At 40.7% G+C, this 21,125-nt stretch overlaps 1 protein-coding gene across 8 annotated transcripts in view; it reads left to right on the top strand.

Moving 5' to 3' along the window:
- The window catches only part of ARHGEF9 (Cdc42 guanine nucleotide exchange factor 9), a 206,966-nt gene that overhangs the window by 129,301 nt on the left and 56,540 nt on the right, over positions 1 to 21,125 (top strand). For all 8 annotated transcript variants that reach the window (XM_082609866.1, XM_082609865.1, XM_082609869.1 and 5 more), the window contains 2 exons: positions 11,115 to 11,347; positions 16,455 to 16,584. In XM_082609866.1, the coding sequence (XP_082465992.1) occupies positions 11,115 to 11,347; positions 16,455 to 16,584 (363 nt within the window). The remainder of the gene's footprint in view (positions 1 to 11,114; positions 11,348 to 16,454; positions 16,585 to 21,125) is intronic.

The following is a 21,125-nucleotide window of genomic DNA, read 5'->3' as shown; positions in this document are numbered from 1 at the left end:
TGGAAGAGTTTGAGAAGGATAGGTGTTAGCTCTTCTCTAAATGTTTGATAGAATTTGCCTGTGAAGCCATCTGGTCCTGGGCTTTTTTTGTTGGAAGATAATTAATTACAGTTTCAATTTCTGTGCTTGTGATTGGTCTGTTCATATTTTGTATTTCCCTGGTGCAGCCTCAGAATGTTCTGCATTTCTAAGAATTTGTCCATTTCTTCCAGGTTGTCCATTTTATTGGCATAGAGTTGCTTGTAGTAATCTCTCATGATCTTTTGTATTTCTGCAGCGTCAGTTGTTACCTCTCCTTTTTCATTTCTAATTCTACTGATTTGAGTCTTCTCACTATTTTTCTTGATGAGTCTGGCTAATGGTTTATCAATTTTGTTTATCTTCTCAATGAACCAGCTTTTAGTTTTATTGATCTTTGCTATCGTTTCCTTCATTTCTTTTTTATTTATTTCTGATCTGATCTTTATGTTTTCTTTTCTTCTGCTAACTTTGGGGGATTTTTGTTCTTCTGTCTGTAATTGTTTTAGGTGCAGGATCAGGTTGTTTACTCAAGATGTTTCCTGTTTCTTAAAGTGTGATTGTATTGCTATAAACTTCCCCCTTAGAATTGCTTTTGCTGTGTCCCATAGGTTTTGGGTCATCGTGTCTCCATTATCATTTGTTTCTAGGTATTTTTTTATTTCCTCTTTGATTTCTTCAGCGATCACTTCGTTATTAATTAGTGTATTGTTTAGCCTCCATGTGTTTGTATTTTTTACAGATCTTTTCCTGTAATTGAAGTCTAGTCTCATAGCATTGTGGTCGGAAAAGATACTTGATACAATTTCAATTTTCTTAAATTTACCAAGGCTTGATTTGTGACCCAAGATATGATCTATCCTGGAGAATGTTCCATGAGCACTTGAGAAAAATGTGTATTCTGTTGTTTTTGGATGGAATGTCCTATAAATATCAATTAAGTCCATCCTGTTTAATGTATCATTTAAAGCTTGTGTTTCCTTATTTATTTTCATTTTGGATGATCTGTCCATTGCTGAAAGTGGGGTGTTGAAATCCCCTACTATGAGTGTGTTACTGTCGATTTCCCCTTTTATGGCTGTTAGTATTTGCCTTATGTATTGAGGTGCTCCTATGTTGGGTGCATAAATATTTACAATTGTTATATCTTCTTCTTGGATCAATCCCTTGATCATTATGTAGTGTCCTTCTTTGTCTCTTCTAAGTCTTTATTTTAAAGTCTATTTTGTCTGATATGAGAATTGCTACTCCAGCTTTCTTTTGATTTCCGTTTGCATGGAATATCTTTTTCCATCCCCTTACTTTCAATCTGTATGTGTCTCTAGATCTGAAGTGGGTCTCTTGTATACAGCATATATATGGGTCTTGTTTTTGTATCCATTCATCCAATCTGTGTCTTTTGGTGGGAGCATTTAGTCCATTTACATTTAAGGTATTTATTGATATTTATGTTCCTATTCCCATTTCCTTAATTGTTTTGGGTTCATTATTGTAGGTATCTTCCTTCTGTTGTGTTTCTTGCCTAGAGAAGTTCCTTTAGCATTTGTTGTAAAGCTGGTTTGGTGGTGCTCAACTGTCTCAGCTTTTGCTTGTCTGTAAAGTTTTTAATTTCTCCATCAAATCTGCTTGAGATCCTTGCTGGGTAGATTAATCTTGGTTGTAGGTTTTTCTCCTTCATCACTTTAAATATGTCTTGCCAGTCCCTTCTGGCCTGCAGAGTTTCTTCTGAAAGATCAGCTGTTAACCTTATGGGGATTCTCCTGTATGTTATTTGTTGTTTTTCCCTTGCTACTTTTAATATGTTTTCTTTGTATTTAATTTTTGACAGTTTGATTAATATGTGTCTTGGCATATTTCTCATTGCATTTATCCTGTATGGGACTCTCTGTGCTTCATGGAATTCATTAACTATTTACTTTCCCATATTAGGGAAGTTTTCAACTATAATCTCTTCAAATATTTTCTCATTCCCTTTCTTTTCCTCTTCTTCCTCTGGCACCCCTATAATTCGAATGTTGGTGCATTTAATGTTGTCCCAGAGGTCTCTGAGACTGTCCTCAGTTCTTTTCATTCTTTTTTCTGTATTCTGCTCTGCAGCAGTTTTTTCCACTATTTTATCTTCCAAGTCACTTATCCATTCTTCTGCCTCAGTTATTCTGCTATTGATCCCATCTAGAGTATTTTTAACTTCATTTACTGTGTTTCTAATCGTTGCTTGATTCATCTATATTCCTTCTAGGTCGTTGTTAACTGTTTCTTGCATTTTGTCTATTCTGTTTTCAAGATTTTGGATCATCTTTACTATCATTATTCTGAATTCTTTTTCAGGTAGACTGCCTATTTCCTCTTCATTTGTTAGGTCTGGTGGGTTTTTATCTTGCTCCTTCACCTACTGTGTGTTTTTCTATCTTCTCATTTTGCTTATCTTACTGTGTTTGGGGTCTCCTTTTTGCAGGCTGCAGTTTCGTAGTACCCGTTGTTTTTGGTGTCTGTCCCCAGTGGCTAAGGTTGTTTCAGTGAGTTGTTTAGGCTTCCTGGTGGAGGGGACTAGTGCCTGTGTTCTGGTGGATGAGGCTGGATCTTGTCTTTCTGGTGGACAGGTCCACATCTGGTGGTGTTTTTTGGGGTGTCTGTGGTATTATTATGTTTTTAGGCATCCTCCCTGCTAATGGGTGGGGTTGTGTTCCTGTCTTGCTAGTTGCTTGGCATAGGGTGGCCAGCACTGTAGCTTGCTGTTCATTGAGTGATGCTGGGTGCTGGTGTTGAGATGGAGATCTCTGGGAGATTTTCGCCATTAGATATTATGTGGAGCTGAGAGGTCTCTTGTGGACCAGTGTCCTGAAGTTGGCTCTCTCACCTCAGAGGCACAGCACTGACTCCTGGCTGCAGCACCAAGAGCCTTTCATCCACCTTTTGGGGTGTCTAAGGTCTCCTGTCAGCGTTCAGTAGGTGTTCTGTAGGAGTTGTTCCATGTGTAGATGAATTTCTGATGTATTTGTGGGGAGGAAGGTGATCTCTGTGTCTTACTGTTCCGCCATCTTCCAACATCCCTGTATTCATCTGTTGATGGACACTTAGGTTACTTTCATGTCCTGGCTGTTGTAAATAATGCTGCAATGATCATTGTGGTACATGTCTCTTTTTGAATCATGGCCTTCTCAGGGTATATGCCCAGTAGTAGGATTGCTGGGTCATATGGTAGTTCTATTTTAAGTTTTATAAGGAACCTCCTTACTGTTTTCCATAGTAGCTGTATCAATTTACATTCCCACGAATAGTTCAAGATGATTTCCTTTTCTCCACACCCTCTCCAGCATTTATGTTTTCTAGAATTTTTAATTAAACATCTTTATTGGAGTATAATTGCTTTACAATGGTGTGTTAGTTTCTGCTGTATAACAAAGTGAATCAGGTATACATATACATATAAACCCATATCTCTTCCCTCTTGTGTCTCCCTCCCTCCCACCCTCCCTATCCCACTCCTCTATGTGATCACAAAACACCGAGCATATCTCTCTATGCTATGTGGCTGTGTCCCACTAGCTATCTACTTTACATTTTGTACTGTATGTGTGTCCATGCCACTCTCTCACTTTGTCCCAGCTTACTTGTCCCCTACCTGTATCCTTAAGTCCATTCTCTAGTAGGTCTGCGTCTCTATTCCTGTTCTGCCCCTAGGTTTTTCATGACCTTTTTTTTTTTTTTTAGATTCCAAATATATACGTTAGCATATGGTATTTGTTTTTCTCTTTGTGACTTACTTCACTCTGTATGACAGACTCTACATCCATTCACCTCCCTACAAATAACTCAATTTCGTTTCTTTTTATGACTGAGTAATATTCCATTGTATATTTGTGCCACATCTTGTTTATTCATTCATCTGTCAATGGACACTTAGGTTGCTTCCATGCCCTGGCTATTGTAAATAGAGCTGCAATGAACACTGTGCTGCATGACTCTTTTTCAATTATGGTTTTCTCAGGGTATATGCCCAGTAGTGGGATTGCTGGGTCATATGGTAGTTCTGTTTTTATTTTGTTAAGGAACTTCCATACTGTTCTCCATACTGGCTGTATCATTTCACACTCCCACCAACAGTGCAAGAGGCTTCTCTTTTCTCCAACCCCTCTCCAGCATTTATTGTTTGTAGATTTTTTGATCATGGCCATTCTGACTGTTGTGAAGTGATACCTCATTGTAGTTTTGATTTGCATTTCTGTGATGATTAATGATGTTGATCATTCTTTCATGTGTTTGTTGGCAGTCTGTATATCTTCTTTGGAGAAATGTCTATTTAGATCTTCTGCCCATTTTGGGATTGGGTTTTTTGTTTCTTTGATATTGAGCTTCATGAGCTGCTTGTAAATTTTGGAGATTAATCCTTTGTCAGTTGCTTTATTTGCAAATATTTTCTCCCATTCTGAAAGATGTCTTTTCGTCTTGTTTATGGCTTCATTTGCTATGCAAAATCTTCTAAGTTTCATTAGGTCCTGTTTCTTTATTTTTGTTATTATATACATTTCTCTAGGAGGTGGGTCAAAAAGGATCTTAATGTGATTTGTGTCATAGAGTGTTCTGCCTATGTTTTCCTCTAAGAGTTTTATAGTGTCTGGCCTTACATATAGGTCTTTAATAAATTTTGAGTTTATTTTTGTGTCTGGTGTTGGGGAGTGCTCTAATTTCATTCTTTTATATGTAGCTCTACAGTTTTCCAAGCACCACTTACTGAAGAGGCTGTCTTTTCTCCACTGTATATTCTTGCATCCTTTATCAAAAATAAGGTGACCATAGGTGCATGGGTTTATCTCTGGCTTTCTATCCTGTTCCTTTTATCTATATTTCTGTTTTTGTGCCAATACTATACTGTCTTGATTACTATATCTTTGTAGTATAGTCTGAAGTCAGGGAGCCTGATTCCTCCAGCTCCGTTTTTCTTTCTCAAGATTCCTCTGGCTATTCATGGTCTTTTGTGTTTCCACACAAATTGAGAATTTTTTTGTTCTACTTCTGTGAAAAATGCCATTGGTAGTTTAAGGATTGCATTGAATTTGTAGATTGCTTTGTGTTGTACATTCATTTTCACAATGTGGATTCTTCCAATCCAAGAACATGGTATATCTCTCCATCTATTTGTATCATCTTTAATTTCTTTTATCAGTGTCTTATAGTTTTCTGCATACAGGTCTTTTGTCTCCTTAGGTATGTTTATTCCTAGGTATTTTATTCTTTTTGATGCAATGGTAAATGGGAGTGTTTCCTCAATTTGTCTTTCAATTTTTTCATCATAGTGTATAGGAATGCAAGAGACTTCTGAGCATTAATTTTGTATCATGCAACTTTACCAAATTCATTGATTAGCTCTAGTAGTTTTCTGGTAACATCCTTAGGATTCTCTATGTATAGTATCATGCCATCTGCAAACAGTGACATTTTTACTTCTTTTCCATTTTGGATTCCTTTTATTTATTTCTGTTCTGTGGTTGCCATGCCTAAAACTTCCAAAGCTATGTTGAATAATGGTGAGAGTGGGCAACCTTGTCTTGTTCTGGACCTTAGAGGAAATGGTTTCAGTTTTTCACCATTGAGAACGATGTTGGCTGTGGGTTTGTCATATATGGCTTTATTATGTTGATGTAGCTTCCCTCTATGCTTACTTTCTTCAGAATTTTTTATCATAAATGGATATTGATATTTGTCAAAAGCCTTTTCTGCATCTACTGAGATTCTCACATGGTTTTAATTCTTCAATTTGTTAATATGGTGTATAACATTGATTCATTTGCATATATTGAAGAATCCATGCATTCCTGGAATAAACCCTACTTGATCATGTTGTATGATCCTTTCAATGTGCTGTTGGATTCTGTTTCCTAGTATTTTGTGGTGGATTTTTGCATCTATGTTGATCAGTGATATTGGCCTGTTGTTTTCTTTTTTTGTGACATCTTTGTCTGGTTTTGGTATCAGAGTGATAGTGCCTTATTGAATGAGTTTGGGAGTGTTCCTCCCTCTGCTATATTTTGGGAGATTTTGAGAAGAATAGGTGTTAACTCTTCCGTAAGCGTTTGATAGAATTCACCTGTTAATCCATTTGGCCCTATGCTTTTGTTTGTTGGAAGATTTTTAATCACAATTTCAATTATAGTGCTTGTGATTAGTCTCTTCATGTTTTTTACTTCTTCCTAGTTCAGTCTTGGAAGGTTGTACTTTTCTAAGAATTTTTCCATTTCTTCCAAGTTGTGTATTTTATTTGCACATAGTTGCTTGTAGTAGTCTCTCATGATCCTTTTTATTTCCACAGTGTCAGGTGTTACTTCTTTTTCATTTCTATTTCGGTTCCTTTGAGTCTTGTCCTTTCTTTTTTTCTTGATGAGTCTGGCTACTGATACGTCAATTTTATCTTCTTAAAGAACCAGCTTTTAGTTTTATTGATATTTGATTTTTATCCTTTTTTTTTTTTTTTTTTTTTTGCCGTACATGGACCTCTTACTGTTATGGCCTCTCCCGTTGCAGAGCACAGGCTCCGGATGCACAGGCCCAGTGGCCATGGCTCACGGGCCCTGCTGCTCTGCGGCACGTGAGATCTTTCTGGACCGGGGCATGAACCTGTGCCCCCTGCATCAGCAGCTGGACTCTCAACAACTGCGCCACCAGGGAAGCCTTGATTTTTATCCTTTAATTTGTTAATATGGTGCATCACATTGATTGATTTGCATATATTGAAACAGTAGTTTCCTTCATTTCCTTTTCATTTATTTCTCATGCAATCTATATGATTTCTTTCCTTCTGCTAACTTTTTTTGTTGTTCTTCTTCTTTCTCTAATTGCTTTAGGTGTAAAGATAGGTTGTTTATTTGAGATTTTTCTTTTTTCTTGAGGTAAGATTGTATTGCTGTAAACTTCCCTCTTAAAAACTGCTTTTGCTGCATCCCATAGGTTTTGGGTCAATGTGTTTTTATTGTCATTTGTTTCCAGGTATTTTTTGATTTCCTCTTTGATTTTTTCTGTGATCTCTTGGTTACTTAGTAATGTATTGTTTAGCCATCCCGTGTTTGTATTTTTTACAGTGTTTTCACTGTAATTGATATCTAGTCTCATAACACTGTGGTTGTAAATGATACTTGATACGATTTCAATTTTCTGAAATTTACCAATGTTTGATTTGTGTCCCAAGATATGATCTGTCCTGGAGAATGTTCCATGAGCACTTGAAAAGAAAGTATATTCTGTTGTTTTTGGGTGGAATGTGCTATAAATATCAATTAATTCCATCTTGTTTAATGCATCATTTAAAGCTTGTGTTTCCTTATTTATTTTCATATTGGATTATCTGTCCATTTGTGAAAGTGGCGTGTTTAACTCCCCAGTATGATTGTGTTACTGTCAGTTTCCGCTTTTATGGCTGTTAGCATTTGCCTTTTTTATTGAGATGCTCCTATGTTGGGTGCATAAATATTTACACTTGTTATATCTTCTCATGGATTGATCCCTTGATCATTATGTAGTGTCCTTCTTTGTCTCATGTAATAGTTTTTATTTTAAAGTATATTTTGTCTCTTATGAGTATTGATACTCCAGATTTCCTTTGATTACCATTTGCCTGGAATATCTTTTTCCATCCCATCACTTTCAGTCTGTATGTGTCCCTAGATCTGAAGTGGGTTGCTTGTACATAGCATTTACATGCATCTTGTTTTTGTATCCATTCAGCATTTTGTGTCCTTTGGTTGGAGCATTTAATCCACTTACATTTAAGTTAATTATTGATATGTATATTTCTATTACCATTTTCTTAATTATTTTTTGTAGGTCTTTTCCTTCTCTTGTGTTTCCTGCCTAGAGAAGTTGCTTTAGCATTTTTTGGTAAGGCTGGTTTGATTGTGCTGAATTCTCTTAAGTTTTGCTAGTCTGTAAAGGTTTTAATTTTGCCATCAAATCTGAATGAGATCCTTGCTGGGTAGAGTAATCTTGGTTGTAGGTTTTTCCGTTTCATCACTTTTAATATGTCCTGCACTCCCTTCTGGCTTGCAGAATTTTTGCTGAAAGATCAGCTGTTAAGCTTCTGGGGATTCCCTTGTATGTTATTTTTTGCTTTTCCCTTGCTGCTTTTAATATTTTTGGTTTGTGTTTAATTTTTTATTGTTTCCTTAATATGTGTCTTGCCATGTTTCTTGGATTTATCCTGTATGGGACTCTCTGCTCTTCCTGGACTTGATTGACTATTTCCTTTCCCATGTTAGGGACGTTTTCGACTATAGTCTCTTCAGATATTTTCTCAGATACTTTCTTTTTCTGTTCTTCTTCTGGGACCCCTATAATTTGAATTTTGTTGCAGTTAATGTTGCCCCAGAAGTGTCTTTTCATTCTTTTATCTTTATTCTGCTCTGCCACAGGTATTTGCACTATTCTATCTTCCAGCTCACTTATCCATTCTTCTGCCTCAGTTATTCTTCTATTGATTCCTTCTAGAGTATTTTTCATTTCATTTATTATGTTCTTCATCACTGTTTGTTTGCTCTTGAGTTCTTCTAGGTCCTTGTTAAACAGTTCTTGTATTTTCTCTCTTCTATTTCTGAGATTTTGGATCATCTTTACTATCATTACTCTGAATTGTTTTTCAGGTAGACTGCCTATTTCCTCTTCATTTGTTTGTTCTGCTGGGTTTTTGCCTTGCTCCTTCATCTGCTTCATATTTCTCTGTCTTCTCATTTTGTTTAACTTAGTGTGTTTTGGGTCTCCTTTTCCTCAGCTTTGTAGTTCCCGTTATTTTTGTTTTCTGCCCCCAGTGGGTGAGATTGGTTTATTTGCTTATGTAGGCTTCCTGGTGGATGGGACTGGTGCATTTGTTCTGGTTGGTGGCGATGGATCTTGTTCTTCTGGTGTGCAGGGCCGCATCCGGTGGGGTGTTTTGTGGTGTCTGTCAACTTAGCATGACTTTAGGCAGCCTCTCTCCTAATTGGTGGGTTTTTGTTCCTGTCTTGCTAGTTGTTTGCCATGGGGCATCCAGCACCAGAGCTTGCTGGCCGTTGGGTGGAGTGGGTCTTAGTGTTGAGATGAAGTCTCTGGGAGAGCTCTTGCTGATTGATATTACATGGGGCCAGGAGGTCTCTGGTGGTCCAATGTCCTGGACTCGGCTCTCTCACCTCAGAGGAACATGCCTGTCACCCGGCTGGAGCACCAAAATCGTGCCAGCCACACAGCTTGGAAGTAAAAGAAGGAAAAACAAACAATGAACAAATAGAACCCCAAACCAAATGGTAAAAACAAAACTAAACAGACAAAATCAGACAAAGAAATGTACCCACGTGCACACACACACACACACACACTCATAAAAACAGACAAACAACCCAAACAACAAAAACAGAAAAAAAAAAAAACAACAAAGCAAAACTACCAGACAGAACCCTAGGACAAATGATATCAAACCTAAAGAGACTAAATCATACAAAGATACATACACACATGCATTCACAAAAAAAGAGAAAAAGGGGGAAAATTAAAAATAAAAATATTTAAAAAATTTAAAATAAAGGAAGGAAACAACCAAACCAATAAACAAAATTCACCAGTGAAAACAAGCACTTAAAACTAAACTAAGAGAAACATAAAACCAAAAACAAATCAGACTTAGAAAGCAAACCCCAAGTCTACAGTTTCTCCCAAAGTCACCACCTCAATTTTGGGAACATTTGTTGTCTATTCAGGTACTCCACAGATGCAGGGTTTTATCAAGTTGATTGTGGGGATATAATCCACTGCTCCTGAGGCTGCATGGAGAAATTTCCCTTTTTCTTCTTTGTTCACACAGCTCCTGGGATTCAGCTTTGGTTTTGACCCTGCCTCTGCATGTAGGCCACCCTCAGGTGTCTGTTCCCCACCCAGACAGGAGTGGGTTCAAGCAGCAGCTGATTAGGGCTCTGTTGCTCACTCCAGCCATGGAGAGGGAAAAGTACAGTAGTTAGAATTAGAATGTGGGGTGAGCCTGCAGCACCAGAGGCTGACATGACATTGCAACAGCCTGTGGTGCACCGTGTGTTCTACCAGGGAAGTTGTCCCTGGATCATGGGACCCTGGCCATGGTTTGCTGCACAGGCTTCTGTGGGGGTGTGGGTAGTGACTTGTACTTGCACACAGGATTCTTGGTGGCAGTGGCGGCAGTGTTAACAGTCCATGCCCGTCACTATGGTCCAATCTGATAGCCGCGGCTCACTCCTGTCTCTGGAGGTCATTTAGGTGGTGCTCTGCCCTCTGTGGGCACAAGGAGCAGGAATCCCCTCTCCTCGCACACCCCAAAACAGTGGTTTCTTGCCTCTCCAGCTGGTCCAGACATTTTCCTAGACTCCCTCCTGGCTAGCTGTGGTGCACTAGTCCACTTCAGGCTGTCTTCACACAGCCAACCCCAGTCCTTTCCCTGAGGTCTGACCTCTGAAGCCTGAGCCTCAGCTCTCAGCTCCCACCCACCCCGATGAGTGAGCAGACAAGCATCTTAGGCTGGTGAGTGCTGGTCAGCACCGATCCTCTGTGCGGGAATCTCTCCACTTTCCCTTCTGCACCCCTGTTTCTGCATTGTCTTCCATGGCTCTGAAGCTCTTCCCCCACCTGTTCCCACCACTGAAGGGGCTTCCTAGTGTGTGCAAACTTTTCCTCCTTCACAGCTCCTTCCCAGAAGTGCAGGTCCCATCCCTATTATTTTTCTTTTTTCTTTTGCCCTGCCCAAGTACATGGGGAATTTTTTGCATTTTGGGAAGTCTGAGCTCTTCTGCCAGCATTCAGTAGGTGTTCTGTAGGAGTTGTTTCACATGTAGATGTATTTTTGAGGTATTTGTGTGGAGGAAGATGATCTCCATGTCTTACTCCTCCACCATCTTGAAGGTCTCTTTTATTTATTTTTATATATGCATTTTTACAGTTTGTCTAATTCCCAAGTAATGTATTTATTATTAAATTATGAATCAATGTAGGAAAGATTGACATTATCATTTTTCTGTTTCTACATAAGTAGAGGGTCTGTTTTCCCATTTCTGCAGAGCTTCTTTTGGAGTCCTCAGTAGCCTTTCCCTTTCTCTCTATCTTTCCTCTGCTCACAGCAAGATGGATTCTGGATATACTCTGAGTACTGTAACAACCACCTGGACGCCTGTATGGAGCTCTCCAAACTGATGAAGGACAGCCGCTACCAGCACTTTTTTGAGGCCTGTCGCCTCTTGCAGCAGATGATCGACATTGCTATTGATGGTTTCCTTTTGACGCCAGTGCAGAAGATCTGCAAGTATCCCTTACAGTTGGCTGAGCTCCTCAAGTATACTGCCCAGGACCATAGGTAAGGGATTAAGGGAGGCAGGAGTGAAGGAGAGAGCCTCCTCTAAATGTTAATCCTTATTGAGAATGTATGTCCTTTTGCCTTTTCTGAGTTTCTGTTAGCTTACATACACCATGGGATGATGACATATTCTTGCTTACCTCTGAAGACTGTTGTGTATATAAAGTAAGACAATGCTTATCAGTTGCTTATAAACTTATAAATCAATATATACACAAAATCAGTGTTCATCTTTATTGTACCACTTAGACACTGCCTTCAGGGACCTTATTGCCTGGTCCTTAGTCCTGAGTTCAGCCAAGTGAATCAACTGTTTATTCTACTCTGCTCAATAGAGTCAAATATCCTGGTAACAGACCGCCCAACTTGTACTGACCTTAGATTTCTTCTGAAAGGCTACACCCCTCGTCTTCTTTAGTCTTTTACACCCTCCTCTGCCTCATCCCAACTGTACCTTCCCCTTAGACACACAGCATGACTGGGGGAAAATAGACTTGATACTTCCCCTGAAGTTTTTTCAAAGTTTTTCAGTATTTTCAAGAAAACCAACCCAAAAAGGACCAAGGAGCTTATCTTTCTCTGAATGGAAATGATACTCCTAACCCCCTATTAGTAAGGTATATGCTGGGAGTCATCTCCAACAATGGGAATGGTCTACAGTGAACCATCCCCTATTTTTTCACGTGCTTTGCTTCATGACCTAGAGCCCCAAGCCTATTTATAGCCTGCTTTTAATTGGTATTAAATCCGTGATCTTAGGTTTATTGGCCCAGCTCTCAGCTCTCTTCCTGATTGATCACTATAAGAATAAAGAAGGCCTTTGTCCAATTTCCCTTAGTGTCTGCCTGATTCTCATCAGGCCTGCTTCCTACTTTCATTTGGCTCTGCTGCCTGGTTTCCTTGGAGCTGACTTCCAGACCTAGTTGCATAAGGCCATTGGTATGCGTCAGTTGGTTTTGTTTATGTCAAGCTTCTAGGCCAATCCCTAGGTTCATTTTTAAGTTGATGTTGTTCTTTAGCATATCATGGGTTATGTGCTTCAGTGGTCTGAAACCCTGGACAGATTTCAGATTTGAAACCGTATGTGGTAGCGGTGGACTCTCCCTTTGTGTGAGTAACGCCACCAGTGGTAACTCTGCCTTCCTTGCTCTGTTGGCTGTGAGCGAGGCAGGTATAGAAGGATCTTGCAAAGGAGGACTCTGTCCCCTTCTCCCTGAGTCTGTTTACTAGTGGGAGTACTAATTAGACATGAAATTTGGAGGTGACTAAATCTCACTTAAAAGATTTAATACAGCCCATTGCCAAAACTGAGTCCCAAGTTTTCTAAGGAGAAAACTTGTGAGAGCTAATAGGATATTAAAGAACCCCAATCAAAATATCTTAATATTTTAAAAATAAAAATGGAAAACATGTATGGCACCTAAAATGGAAAGGGCCTTAGAGGAAGGTCTTCTAGTCACACTTACTCATTCTATGGCTAGACAGACTGAGTTCCAGAAAGGGAAAATGACAAAGAGCAAGTTTGTGGCAAAGCAGGGACACAAAGTATGGACAGTGGTCTGGGAACCTAAATTTTTAAAGAGCCCTCCAGGTGATTTTCATGCTGAGGAAGATTTGTGAGCCATTGTACTAGCCAGTCTGGAAGGCCTTTTCTAGTTCTGCCATCCCATGTTGTAATGAATCTAAATGACCTCCAGAGGAATACTTCAAGGTGCTAAGTGACCAGAAGCAGCCACTATTGTACCTAAATCTCAGTGGAGCTGCTTTCAGACCAATGGTTTTAAAACCAGTATATTTAAAGAGTGATTCTCAAATGTTTTTATATCACAGCTTATCTCCCACCTACTCCTGAGTGTCTGCTCTAAAAATCATACTTCTGGACTGATGATATTAACTAGGTAAATTAGGTATTTACATAAATGCTTTTAAGAGCCCCCCAAGGACCAAATTTAAAGCACAGCCAAAAATTATGTTTGTCTTTTAGACCAAAGCAACCCTAGGGCCTTTTGTGTTTAGTGGGAGCGAACAAGATAGCCTATCTCCCTGGGATTTCCCATTCATGTGCACCTTCACCTTGTGAGTGGAAACCCTGCCTCAAGGCCTTCTTACCCTCTGGGTCTCTGGTCCCCTCTCCTTCCACCCCTAGGCTCAGGGGTGCTGAGAGAATGGTTTAGTCAGTGGCGGGCTACATCAATCCCTGTCCTCATTTGGGGTGACCCATTGGGCCTAGCACTATCCCCAGGCCATGGGCTACTCCTTCTTGCAGGCCTCAGGAAGCTGTATCAAGGTGATAGCTCCTGCAATGCATGTCAAAGTAGCTTAGGTTTGAAGACACTTAGAGGCTACTGCCAGGTTGAAGACTTAGGTCGATAGGTGTTCAGATAGGTAGGTCTGAAATGCAAGCAGGCAGAGTTCTTCCCGAGGGAGAAGATTAGGTGGATAGAGAATGGTAAATGGAGAATAATACTACCTTTGTTTACAGAAGGGTGACATGTCCCCACCCCCCACCCAACCTTGCTTAAGCTGATAACAAGAAAGACTCTGTACAAGAGGGACGTTAGCTGACCTGTCTGGAAGAAGACAATCTTGGTTCAGTCAGTCTCCTCACTAGGGTGCTGGGCTCAGACCTCATCTGGAAGCCTGAGGGCTCTGAACAGGGTTCAGGCTGGACCACAGCTATTTACTTTTTTCTTTCACCCACTCCTAAAGCTAGTGGGGAAGGTTAGAGATGGTGACATACCCCCCTCTAACCATCGTGAGAGAGGCAGCCAGCTAAAAATGGCAAAGGTTGACTGACAGTATGGAACAGTGGCAGTGATAAATTCATGGCTAAGTAGTACATGGGGTCAGGCAGAGGTAATAAGCATTCTCATGCCAGCACTGTCCAATAAGACTTTGTACAGTGATGTAAATGTTCCATATCTGTGTGGTTTAATATAGTAGACACTGGCCACATATGGCTATTGAGTACTGAGAAATGTAGCTGATGCAACTAAAGAACTAAATTTTAAAATTTTATTTAATTTTAATTAAATGTGGCTAGTGGCTACCATATTGGACAGTGTAACTCTGTGCTTTACCTCCTAGAAATTGGCTTAAGGCATTTTCCTGATGCTGTCAAATCAGGGAGGAATAGCATGGGAGACAGAAAAAGAACCTAAAGAACAGGGGTGCTTATTTACGTCAGCAACTTCTACACTGCAACCACCCCTTCTGTCATTACCCTACCTTGCTTCTAAATGGAAAGCTCAGATAGTCTTGCCAGGGAAAAACTTTGACAGTTTTACAGAGCACAATAACTCCCCCACAGGTTGGAGCAAGTAACTGTAAAAGAATGAAATGTAACAGAAACAAATGTAATATTCTGTAGTTGTGTCTAAGAAATCAGCAATTCAAGGACAGACTGAGAGACATACAGCTTCTAGACAGCATATTTTAAAGAAATTTAAGAAGTATTGGTTGATCATAAGTTCAGTATGAGTCAGAAGTGAGATCCACAAGAAAAACTGATAACAGCTAACATTCATTAAGGCTCAGGATAAAGAGGTTTTGGGGTGTGTGTGTGTGTGTGTGTGTGTGTGTGTTAACAGAGTTGTCTTAAGACAGAATAGACTGGTGAGGATTTGTAGTGAGTATCCTGTCACTGTAGGTAATAAAATGTAGTAACGTTTGAAGACTATGTTCTGGCAGGTGTGCAGAGAACAGACTGGAGCCAGGGAGGCCAGCTAAGAGGAGGTGCTGTGTCTCATCTGCCCTGGCAGTTAGAACTCCCTTTCTTCTGTTCCTATGTTTGGTCCACCACCCCACATCTCAATGTATTAGGGAAGAAAAAGACAGTTGCCTTGCTCTTCTTTTTCTCTTCTCTTCTTTCAAATTGGTGCTGGGACAGTGAGCAGGTTAGTGACCACAAAGCTTGTTCAGCTTCTCTAAGGAAATGTTTGTTAAGACTGAACTGTAACTTCTCCTCCTGCCTTCTCAACTTATTATTTCACCAAATGTCTGGGATCTAACTTTCAATCTTCTTTTCACAGGAGCCATTTGACTGGAATTAGATCAGACAAACAGAGAAAACTGGGCAGGGTGGTATAAACTTCAACAAGTGGGCCATCCAAAGTCCCAGGAAAATGGGGCCTAGGATTGTACTTCTGGAGTTAGAGGTTTTGAGAGACAACCCATATAATGTCTATACTAGAGAAATGTTTGTTTTGTATTAATAATACTGCTAACATTTGCTGTGAGCCAAGAGTAAGACAGTTTTCATGGATTATTAAAACTTCAGCAAATCCTACTGTAATTCTCCCCATTTTACAGATGAGGAAACTGAGTCACTGAGAGGGTGAATGAGACTTGTCAAAGGCCACACCACTAGTCAGTGACTAAACTAGGATTTGTGTTCAAGGAGTCTGGCTCTAGTCTCTGTTCTTAACCACAATGCTACATCCCATCTCTATATTGTATAGGAGGAAAGGTTTGGATGTTATTTTACAGTGACTTTGGGCACAGTTCCCTAGAAATAGGTGCTAGAACAGATGGTAAAGTTCTCTGGACCATGCCATGTGTTTGCCTCCCTTCTTCATCCTTGGCTGGTTGTATCAGATAGGTACAAAAATAAATGCATAACAAAGATGAGTCTGTTTCTCTTTCATGGAAAAAAGCCTGCAGGTAGGCAGTTTATGGCTGCCTTGCTGGCTCCATGATTATCAGAGACTCCTTCCAGTTTTTTCTTTTCCTATCCTTAGGAGTATGGACCTTGTCCTTATGGTCTAAGATGGTTGTTAGAACTTCAGCCATCACATCTAAATATTCTTAAGCATCAGGATTAAGTAAGGACCAAAGAAGGGCATGCTGTTTCCCTTAAAGGTGGTTTTTCAAAAGTTCTACCCAACATTTCTATTTACATATCACTGGACAGAACTTGATCATATAAGTCACCTCTTACTGTAAAGGATAGAATATGTAGTTTTTTGCACCATGTGGCATGAATTCCATCTAAAGTCAGGGCTCTCTTGCTAAGTAGGAAGAGGAGAATGGATGTTAGTGTTGGCACCCAGCACATTGGTTCAATGGCACATTGACTCATCCAACTTGTAATTTTGTGTCTTCACAGTGACTACAGGTATGTGGCAGCTGCTCTGGCTGTCATGAGAAATGTGACTCAGCAGATCAATGAACGCAAGCGGCGCTTGGAGAATATTGACAAGATTGCCCAGTGGCAGGCCTCTGTCCTAGACTGGGAGGTAGGACCCTTACTAACAGGGACATTGGAGAGTCTGAATACCTTAGCCAGAACCTCACATCTTAGCCAAAGATGAGCAAAGAGTAATTATATTTGAAAAGCATCAGAAAGGATTTAGATTAGAGCTAAGGCAAAACTTCCTGCTAATGAGAGGTGTTGTGTACTTGAATAGCTTTCTAAGAAGGTTGGAGAAATCTCAGTTGCAATATTTCATTAGGAAAGGAAAGATTCATCTATTTGAGTGTTGCTAAGAAATAATTGGGTTGACTCAGTAGCATTTCAAAGCTCTTTCAAGTACTGGAATTTTATCACCACCAGATGAACACTTGGATAAGGAGTAATAGGTACTAATTCACTCTCAGACACACAGTGCAAGGTTGGTTCTCTGATGCAGGCCAGCCAACATACTTCTTCTTTTCCTCTTGGTGAGATCACCTCACCCTGACATATCTACTAGTTTTATCCAAGCCTGCACACTTCAGGCCACAACCATCATCCCTGCCCAACTGAGAGGCCAAATTCTGTTTTTTAATTACCTGCTTATAAAAATAATCCCTGAGCCTCCATTCTATTGGAAATGGCCACGACTTTTCTGAACTCAGAAAGCCTTCACTAAAGCCTTGTCTTCTGAAATGCTAACTTGCAGAGGATATACACAGCCTAAAAAATAAATGGAGCTTTTGCCTCTTACGCCACTGCTCTGTTGAAGTTCCTGAGGTGTCTGTTAAACAGAAACAGCTGTGAACTTTAAAGCCTCACAGGTACCTGTGTGTTAAGTACACTATTTATTGTTTCTCTCTTGTACCCATCAAGAGAACCAGGAGTAATGACATTTCACATTTATCTCTCAGACCCAAGTTATGAAATCTGACAGTCCACAGCTAATATAACCAAGATAGGAGAGGCAGGACATGCTACCAGGGAGGAGATGGCAATCTTAAGCTTCATGATCATAGAAGTTGAGTCAGCTCCCCATTCCTCTGGCCTCCACACAGGTATAATTTCTTGTCATTTGAGAGCTAGTAGCTCTCTAACTTCTCATATAGTTTAGCACATTCCAAGGGAATTAAACAGACTTACAGTTACTTAACCAATGTCCAGAAAAAGTCATCTTTCCTTTATTCTGCTACTTCTGTTCCTCTTTAATGTATGTGGCTGGAAATGTCCACAGTTCTGAGCAGCTGGCATATTTTTGAGTCTTATTTGAAGGATAATGTCCCCATACAGAGTAGAAAACAGCAGTAATTCTTTGAGATGCAAGGAGAGGAAGGAATCTATATAAAGAGATCTTCTTGCTCATAAGAAGAAGCCAGCACTGGCGCAGACTTATTAGGAAATCATGGATTCTCCTTCCCCCGTGTCTGGTTTGCTTTGGCTAGTTTCATGATCAGAGGGCTGGATCAAATGACCTCTAGCAAGATCACTAATTCTCAGGCACTCTGAAACTGTGGCTGGTTAGCAGGCCTCTTTTTATCTACCCCTACTGGGATTCTCTGTAATAGGACGTTCCCAGCAGCAACTGTCTTTCTATTACCTGAAACATTTTCCCCCTTCCCAATACCTGGAAGACCTAATTCCTCCATGGGCTCTGGGCCTCCAGTCCCTGCAGCTGGGGCCATGGGAGACCAAGAATAGCTTGAAATTCTTTGGCCTGTTCAGGGAGCTTCACTAACACCAAACTTGAAAGCACTGAACTATGATTTAAAGACTCAGCATCTCAGAAGGAATTTTATTTGTTTTTGTCTATAGTTGGGGGGTGGGAAACAAAGGAAAGTCTTTCGGATAGGAGGCAGTTACTCTCTGCCTCTTTTGTTAGCATGATTGACTGGTCCTCTAATCTCATCCAAGCCCACACAACCCTGCTTGACAAAGTCCTTCTTTATTTAAGTTAATAAGAAGAAAAATTCCTTGTGGTTAACTTTTCAGACTCTGAGGTCACTATGCAACTTACCAGCTTCAGAGGGTTTGCCCTCTATGAAGCATTTTCTTTAGCAAGGCCTGATGGGTACATTTCAGAGGCTAGGACCAAAGTTTCGATCAAGTGTGCCATATCTAGTCTTAAATATTTCTAAACTGTCAGAGTCAGTAGGTCTCTTAGGGAACTCCCCAAAGAACAACTCTGGCCATGCTTATGCACATGTGTGTGCACACACACACGTGCACACATGCAAACCTTGTAATGATGGTGGAAGTCTGAGAAAGCCTATTCCTGACTGAGGCCAAACAGCAAGTCAATGACAAAACTAAAAGTTGAATCTAGTCTCCAGATTCCCTGGGGGGTGTTCTTTTCACTGCTGTACCACATACTCTTCCAGTCTTCTGCTTCCTACAGCCCAGTCGCTTCCCTTTATGATATTGCAGGGACTTGTTTCTGCAGTAAAGTGTCCATATCTAAGCAAGAGAGTAAGACTGCCTTGGGGGGAAGTCCAAATCCCGGTAAAGCTAAAGGTAGATGAGTGCTGGGGAGTCTCCCACAGAAAGCAATAGGATATGTCCATTCCATGGCTGGTTGGCTATTGGCTTGGGTGGCTCCAACTCACTGGTTCCCTGGTATAGGTTTTTACTATGTTCCACCTACCCGTGCAGTTGAACATGCAGAAAGAAGTCCTGCCAGCTTGGTGGGTGCAGCTGTGGACAAGCCTTGAAAATCAAGAAAATGAAGCAGTGCTTTGCTATCTCTGCCACTCCCTTGCCTCCTCCACATGTTTGAATAAACAGGGTGGGTATCAAAAGCATTTACATAATAATTTCAGTTTGATTTGTCAAATGAAAAAGAAGAGTCAGGAGACCTTCAAGATGGCGGAGGAGTAAGACATGGAGATCACCTTCCTCCCCACAAATACATCTGAAATACATCTACATGTGAAACAACTCCTACAGAACACCTACTGAACGTTAGCAGAAGACCTCAGACTTCCCAAAAGTCAAGAAATTCCACAAATACCTGGGTAGGGCAGAAGAAAAAAGAAAAAAACAGAGACAAAAGAATAGGGATGGGACCTACACCTCTGGGAGGGAGGAGTGAAGGAGGAAAAGTTTTCACACACTAGGAAACCCCTTCAAAGGTGGAGATGGGGGGTGGCGGGGGAAGCTTTGGAGCCATGGAGAAGAGCACAGCAACAAGGGTGCAGAGAGCAAAGTGGAGAGCTTCCCACACAGAGGATCAGTGCCAACCAGCACGCACCAGCCTGAGAGGCTTGTCTGCTCACCAGCCAGGGCGGGTGGGGGCTGAGGCTACAGATTCTGAGGTCAGATCCCAGGGAGAGGACTGAGGTTGGCTGCAAGAACACAGCCTGAAGGGGGCTAGTGCGGCACAGCTAACCAGGAGGGAGTCCAGGAAAATGTCTGACACTGCCTAAGAGGCAAGAGACCATTGTTACAGGGTGCACGAGGAGAGAGGATTCAGAGCACTGCCTAAACTAACTTCAGAGCTGGGTGCGAGCCACGCCTGTCAGCATGGACACCAGAAATGCGCATGAAATGCTAAGGCTCCTGCTGCAGCCACCAAGAAGCCTGTGTGCAAGCAACAGTCACTATCCACACACCCCTCCGAGGAGACTGTGCAGCCCACCACTGCCAGGGTCGTGTGATCCAGGGACAACATCCACGGGAGAACACACGGCGTGCCTCAGGCTGTTGCAACATCACACCGGCCTCTGCCGCTGCAGAGTCGCCCTGCATTTCATACCTTTCCCTCCCCCCACTGGGCTGAGTGAGCCAGAGCCCCCTAATCAACTGCTACTTTAGCCCCTTCCTGTCTGAGTGAAGAACAGATGCCCTCAGGCGACATACACGCAGAGGCAGGGCCAAATCCATAGCTGAACACCAGGAGCTGTGAAAACAAAGAAGAGAAAGGGAAATTTCTCCCAGCAACCTCAGGAGCAGTGGATTAAATATCGACAATCATCTTAATGTACCCTGCACACCTGGAATACCTGAATAGACAACGAATCAGCCCAAAATTGAAGCGCTGGACTTTGGGAGCAACTGCAAACTTTGGGTTCGCTTTCTACGTCTAATTTGTTTCTGGTTTTATGTTTATCTTAGTTTAGTATTAAAAGTTTATTATCACTGGTAGATTCATTTATTGATTTGGTTGCTCTCTTCTTTTTTTATATATAAATATCTATATGTTTTTCTTTTTCTCTTTTTGTGAGTATGTATGTGTATGCTTCTTTGTGTGATTTTCTCTGTATAGTTTGCTTTTACCATTTTTCCCAGGGTTCTGTCTCTCCATTTTTTTAAATTACTTTTCAACTTTTGTACTTTTTAATAATTTTTAAATTTTTTATTTTAGTAACTTTATTTTATTTTTCCCTTTCTTTCTTTCTTTCTTTCTTTCCTTCTTTCTTTCTTTCCTTTCTTTCCTTCCTTCTTTCCTTCCTTCCTTCTTTCTTTCTTTCTCTCTTTCTCTCTTTCATTCATTCTTTCTTGCTTGCTTGCTTTCTTGCTTTCTTTCTCCCTTTTCTTCTAGTGGTGTGGCTGAAAGAGTCTAGGTACTCCGGCCACATGTCAGTCCTATGCCTCTGAGGAGAGAGAGCT

This window comes from Mesoplodon mirus (genome assembly GCF_964341445.2).
Source record: "Mesoplodon mirus genome assembly, chromosome: X".
Taxonomy (NCBI): Eukaryota; Metazoa; Chordata; class Mammalia; order Artiodactyla; family Ziphiidae; genus Mesoplodon; species Mesoplodon mirus.
Note: the sequence above shows the minus strand (reverse complement) of the source record. Positions and strands in the feature narration are given on the sequence as shown.